General features: G+C 52.1%; 1 protein-coding gene across 8 annotated transcripts in view; it reads right to left on the bottom strand.

Moving 5' to 3' along the window:
- Positions 1-384: 384 nt before the first annotated feature.
- The window catches only part of LOC103740337 (7-dehydrocholesterol reductase-like), a 15,520-nt gene continuing 9,521 nt past the window's right edge, over positions 385-6,383 (bottom strand). For 6 of the 8 annotated variants that reach the window (XM_029567281.1, XM_029567282.1, XM_029567278.1 and 3 more), the window contains 4 exons: positions 4,460-4,562; positions 3,411-3,633; positions 1,882-1,972; positions 386-1,137 (listed from right to left, as the gene is read on the bottom strand). In XM_029567281.1, the coding sequence (XP_029423141.1) occupies positions 911-1,137; positions 1,882-1,972; positions 3,411-3,633; positions 4,460-4,557 (639 nt within the window). In that variant the 5' untranslated portion in view covers positions 4,558-4,562 and the 3' untranslated portion in view covers positions 386-910. Of the gene's footprint in view, positions 1,138-1,881; positions 1,973-3,410; positions 3,634-4,459; positions 4,563-6,383 lie in introns of all 8 variants that reach the window. The other 2 variants (XM_029567284.1, XM_029567283.1) reach the window with 1 other exon arrangement.

The following is a 6,383-nucleotide window of genomic DNA, read 5'->3' as shown; positions in this document are numbered from 1 at the left end:
TAGGGGGTGGCTGTGTGGGTACGTAGATGGATGAGTGGATGAATAGGTGGCTGGTAGGAAGATGGTGGTGTGGGTGGACAGGTGGATGAGCAGATGGATAGATGTATGCGAGGATGGATGGACCAATGGACATATGTTATGTACAAATGAATGGATGGGTGGATGGATGAATGGACATATGTATGTATGTATGGACGAATGTATGTATAGACGGATGGATGGACAAATGTGTGTATGTATGTTTGTATGAATGGATGGACGAATGGACATATGTATGTATGTGTGAATGGATGGATGTGTGTATGTATGCACGTATGGACAAATGTATGAACATATACATATACATATGGACAAATGTATGAACATATGCATATACGTATGTACAGATGGATGCATGCATGTATGGACGAACAGGCATATGCATGTATGTATATATGGATGGGTGGATGGTGGAGCGGATGGGACTGGATGGCTGGCCTCCAACCAGGCTTTCATGAGAACGGGTACAGCAAGCAGGGGTCTCCTGGGGAGCAGTTATGGCAAAGCTGGTGAGATGTGGTTCTTCCTGAAGACTTCTGAGGCCATGAGAGAACTCAAAGAAAGAGGCATGGTCTGCTTTGCCCATGGCTAGAAGACGACTTTCTGGTTTAACTGCTCCCATGACACACTCCAGGCTGACGTGGTCACAGACAGCTGCATTCTTTCCAAAGCAGAAGAAACCACCAGACACTGGAAAGGCTGACCCACAGTCGAGCAAGTTCTGTCCACCTCCTCCTCCAGGGTCTCTCTCCATCCTCCTCCCTCCAGGAGTCTCACTCCTCAGGGCTTCACAGCCTCCCGTGCAGGCAGCAGACAGCCCTGGGTGGCCTGGGTGGAGGCATCCACCTTCCACTTTAGGCTCAACCAGCCACTAAGGAACATACCAGTCTTCAGCGTTGGTGGGAAACAGGTAGCCCTTGATCATGGCGAATGTCGACACGGCATAGCCAAGAATGTTGGCGCACCACAGCAGCGGGATCCAGTTGTCAAAGATGATGGTGGGGGAGAACCAGGACAGGAAGTGAGCGTTCGCAAACCAGAGGACGTGAGTGATGAGCCAGGCTTGCAGCCCGTTCACCTGGTACTTGTTCACAATTCCTGCGCAGGGAAGATTCACACAGCATGTTCCTGATGCCCTTGTCAGGTCACCCGACCTGGATGTGCCCTGTCTCGGAGCCCTACTTGCTCCCTGGCCTCTGTGGCTACAGACTCCTAACTGGGGTCCCCAAGTGCCATCCCAGAAGGGGCGGCATCTGCTCATACACACCACAGCTTACAGGCCAGTGGCACACCTTTCAACCAGAGGCTGAGAGCCACTGTTGCTGCCAAGACCTGGAAGGGAAAGGGGGAAAGGGGGTGGCTCTGTTACGTGCTTTGCTCCCTGTTTAACCAGCTCAACCTGAGGGATGGGTCTACAGTGTTAGCAAGGCCAACCAAGTAGTAGGAGAAGAGGATGCCCTGTGGTGCCCCAGGCTCCTCACTGAGAGAAACTCTTTGCTGGAAGAGATGAGTGGGATTCTAACCCATACCCCTGGTGAGCAGCATGAAGTTGGGCTCCTTGAGGTTCTCAGGGATGACCCACAGAGCAGTGGGGCTGGGGAGACAGGAGGGTCAAGCCGTTCCTTCCCAAGTGATGACAGTAGCTTGCCACACCCAGGATAGTGGGACTACGCTCAAGAACCTTGAGGCCCAGTCCTGTGGACGATGTCCAAGCTAAACTTCTTTTTACCTGGGATGCAGTGTAGGAGGACAGCTCCAGGAGCCAAGGGCACAGAGAGTACCTACTTAGGCACAGAGAGTGCTTACTTAGCTTGAGTACAGCTTGGGCTGGGGTAAGCTTACCCGCTGGGGTCACGGCCCCTTCTTGAACCCCTCCCACGTAGCCTGGCAGAAATCTGTGGCAGAAGTCAGGGAGCCAGGTGTATAGCAGCACCTGAAATGGAATTTTAGGCTGGATGACCGGCAGCCTGCCAGGATGGTTGCATGCTTCCACCTGGCCTTTTGTTACTGGACAAATACAAATGTAAAACATTGGTACAGTCCAGAAGTTCAGAGCTCCTAGGGGCTTGGCAAGTTAGCCACTGAACATGAGAAAGCATGCGTCCTCCAGGCCGTGGCCTTGGAATCCCCAGGTAGAACACATAGATCCTTCCCTACTCCCCGCTTGGAGGCCATTTAAAAACATTAGAATGAAATCTATACTCCGGAAAGCCCTCCACGTCAGTGTGACGATTCTGCAGAATGTACTACATCCACAAAGCCAGTCAACCATCACCACAGCCAAATCCCAGAACTCTTCCATCACTACAAAACCTTCCCACTGGCAGCTGTTCCCCACAGCTCCCCTGACTCTCACCCCCAGCCAACGGCAACCACTGATCTTTCTGTCCTTGTGAATGTGGCTTTTCCAGACCTGTCACATGATGGAATGTGGTCCTGGGCTTCCTCCTCTCCAGTTAACCCTAACATTTACCCACAAAGCCGCTGGTGTCAGTGCCCACTCCTTTTCATGGCCTGAGAGCATTCTTTTTGCTTGGTTTGGTTTTGAGACAAGGTCTCCCTGTAGCCCCAGCTGTCCAGGAACTCACTATGTGGACCAGACTGGCCTCAATCTCACAGAGATCTGCCTTCCTCTGCCAGCCGAGTGCCGGGATTAAAGGCGCGTGCCACTCTGCCTGGCTTTGGTAGTATTTGACTGATGGATAGATCACACACTGATTCTCCAGTCCTAAATTGACAGACAACTGGGTTGCTTCTACATTTTTGGCTACCAGAGTATGTGATGCCCCTTCTCACTCAAAGGGCCAGGGGACCCGAAAAGAGAGAGATTCTGAAGAGCCAAAGTTTGGACCCTGGGAGAAACAGTGAGTCTCATTGTAAAGTTCCCCCTGGGAAAAGCAAGCTGACCTGCTTCCCATATGGTTTCCCTAGTAACCCTGCCCTGGGTGTGGACTCAGGGCAACATGCACTGTCAACCAGTCCTGCTGTGAAAGCTGTTCCTTCCTCATGTTATGACAGAGATGAGGATATCCTTGATCAAGGTGATAGCCTGCTTTGCAGAGCAGTGTTCTCTATACCAGGAGTCCTAGGAGTTTAGGGTGCACCTTCCCAAGTGCGCATGGGGCTTCCTTGGGCCAGGCCACGTCCTCCCATTCAACCCTGTTCACTTTGCCTGGCAGACCATTTCCCCAGCTGTGAGGTGCTGAAACTTTGTGGGACACAGACAGCGGCTCCCTGTTGTGTGTACCTGCATCCTGCAAACCCAAGCATCATCTGCGTCAGGACCCTGCATCCCAGGTCAAAGAAGGGACCCTGGTGGCAGGAGGGCTTGCTCCCCACCCACTGACACAGAACCCCCGGCAGGGGCTGACCTGGAAGCCAATCCACAAGGCATAGAGCTGGGCAGCTTTAGCCGTCACTGGGGGCGTCTTGGCCCAGATGTCTGGGAGACTGGCACGGCCAGTGGTGATGTCCACCAAGGGGGCGGTCAGCGAGCAGCTGTACTGGTCACATGCCATGATGAAGTAATAGACGATGAAGGGTGCGAAGAGCAACAGGAAAATGACAGAGGCCAGGGAGAACCAGTCCACCTCCCTGCAAAAGACAGCGGGCGTCACCGCAGGCCTCCTGACCCTCCAGCCCACAGAGGGCTCTGGGATGCCCTCATGTGTGGGACCCATCCTTCACTCCAATCAGCAGATGGGAGAAAGGCTCAGTGAAAAGCCCTCCACCCACCCATGCTGATCCTGTGTGATCATATCTGTGGCCACCCACAGAAAGCTCAGAGCCCAGGATATGAATGCAGTGCTCCTCATGACCCTCAGGGCCGGTAGCTTCCCCAGTCCCCAGCCAGGGAGGACACTTGACACACAAAGCACTGCTGCTCCATGACAGAACAAGGCCCACGACTGGGACTCAGGACTCCTGGGACAGTGACAGGGTTCCAGATCGACCCTCAGGTCGCCTGAAACTTTCACAGTCCTGGAATGATACTGCAGTGGAAAATCCCACAACTGATCTCAGGTGACAAGTTGCACATAAGACACAGGTATACTGAAAACACTGAGTCAAGTTTCCTTCAGGCCCTGTGTGGGCTGTTTGTCAAACATGCAGAATTCTGCTCTCAAACTCAGGGTTCCTTCCCCATGATATCTCACAATCCACATGCAAATGTCTCAATATACAGAGTCAGAAATGTGAACTCCCTCTGGCCACAAGCATTTCAGATAAGGGAAAGTCCACCCGAAATGCCTCCTAGATTCTTCTTCTCAATTCTTTATTTTGCAAAATGGAAAACTGCTAACCTTCTATCCATCTTAACAATACAAAATAACTCTCTCTAGGTCCGTAACTTCCCAAGATTGAAATGCTCTGAGACCCCACTTCTCTTTCTAGCTAGGAGGAAGGGTGAGCTGCTTACCAGGCCCGGCCCCATTGGCCTTGAGATTCAGCCTTGCTGTGGCTGCCGGTGTTGGGGTTCTTGGTCTTAGGAGCACTGAGCTGGGATTTCACAGCCATCAGTCCTGAGGAAGGAAAGACAGGGCTCTGTGTCTTCCAGAAGATCAGACACACTATATCCCTGTTGTGCCCCCCACCCCCCTTCTTGACACACTGTCCCTGTTGTGCCCCCCACCCCTCTTAGTACATCCCTGGAGGGAAGAGATGGAGGCTCAGGCTCTTTCAGGAGCCTGTGCTCCCTGCCCACCTGGGCTCCCCACACTGTGGCAGGCGTCTTTCCACATGGAGCCTGCCCCACCCCTGCTCCTCCACACCCCAGGGATCTGCAAGAATCCTTGAACATGGCTTCCCTCACAGCACCTGTAAAAGGTCCCCTCTTCAGCAGACTGTCCCCTGCCAGCCACCACTAAGTGGCCCCTCCCAAGGTGACCTGTTACTTTAAGTTCCAAGTGTCTCTGCTTAGAGTTCATCCCTCCATCACAGGGCCTGGACCAGGACCTCCAGGAACTCAGCAGATAACACTCTGGGTACGCATGGCTGCTCTTGGCCATTAGACTGAGGAGCAGTGAGGCCTTCCATGTCCAAACAAGTTCAGCTTATGAAACTTTAAAGCATCAGGGAATTTTTAAAAAATATTTGATGTATTACTTTTATTTTACGTGTATAAGTGTATTGCCTGCATGCATGTAAGTGCAACCATGTCATGCAGTGCCCAAGGAGGTCAGAAGAGGGCATCAAATCCCCTGGAACTGCAGTTACAAACAATTGTTAGCCACCATGTGGGCGCTGGGAACCAAACCCTGGTCCTCTGGAAGAAGAGCCAGTGCTCTTAACCACTGAGCCACCTCTCCAGCCCTACATCAGGGATTTTTAAAAGGTATCTGAAAAGCAAGCAGAGGGTCTGGGAGATGACTCAGTCAGTAAAGTCCTGGTCATGAGTGGACATGTGTGCAGATGCACATGGAGGCCAGAGGCTGACACTGGAATGTTTCTCTCAACCACTTCTCCACTTTATTTTCTGAAACAGCATTTCTCACTGAACTTGGCACGCACTGTTTTGGCTAAACTGGCTGACCTCGAACTCCAGGACTCACTGTACCCCCACCTGTACACCTAGCTCTCACGCTGGTGCTGGGGATCCAGGACTTCATGCTTGTAAAGCAGGCACCTTACTGACTGAGCACCTCCCCAGCCCAAACCTTCATTCTTTATAAATTACTCCATCTGTGGTATTCTGTGATAGCAACAGAAAGTGCTCTAAGGCAGCACATGACCTGGCTCAGAAACCACACAACTGGAAGTGTAGACCAAACACAGACTTGGGAATGGTCAAAGCAAACTTTTCAGCGATAAGCAGGTCCAGACAAAAAACACAAGCCGGCTAAGAGGATGAGAAGTCTGCAGAGGAGAGAGCAACAAGGTGGTGCCAGATGGGGTGAGGGCTGGGTGTGCGTGAGTGCAGCAGGTGCACATGTGCATGTGTGCACACAAGAGTGCATGTGCAGAGGCCAGAGGAGGACGCTGGGTGTTCCATCTGATCACTCTCTGCCTTAGTTTTTAAGACCAGGTCTCTCTTTGAACCCAAAGCTCCAGCTCTCAGGCTGTCAGGCCACTGAGCTCCTGGATCTGCCTGTCTCCTCCCCCAGCATTGAGGCTACAAGCCCACATGGCCATTCCCAGTTTTTCCACCACATCCAAGGACCCATCGAACTTGGCGATCTTACCCACTGAGCCATCTTGTAGTCCCTAGGAGTCATTTATTTTATTTTTTAAAAAAGAAACAAGAAAGCCAGGCCTGGTGGTGCACGCCTTTAGTCCCAGCACTTGGGAGGCACAGGCAGGTGGATCTCTGTGAGTTCAAGGTCAGCCTGATCTACATAGTGAGT

Source organism: Nannospalax galili, unplaced genomic scaffold (assembly GCF_000622305.1).
Source record: "Nannospalax galili isolate Female #2095 unplaced genomic scaffold, S.galili_v1.0 scaffold1261, whole genome shotgun sequence".
Lineage (NCBI taxonomy): Eukaryota > Metazoa > Chordata > Mammalia > Rodentia > Spalacidae > Nannospalax > Nannospalax galili.
This window is presented reverse-complemented; position numbering and strand designations above follow the sequence as displayed.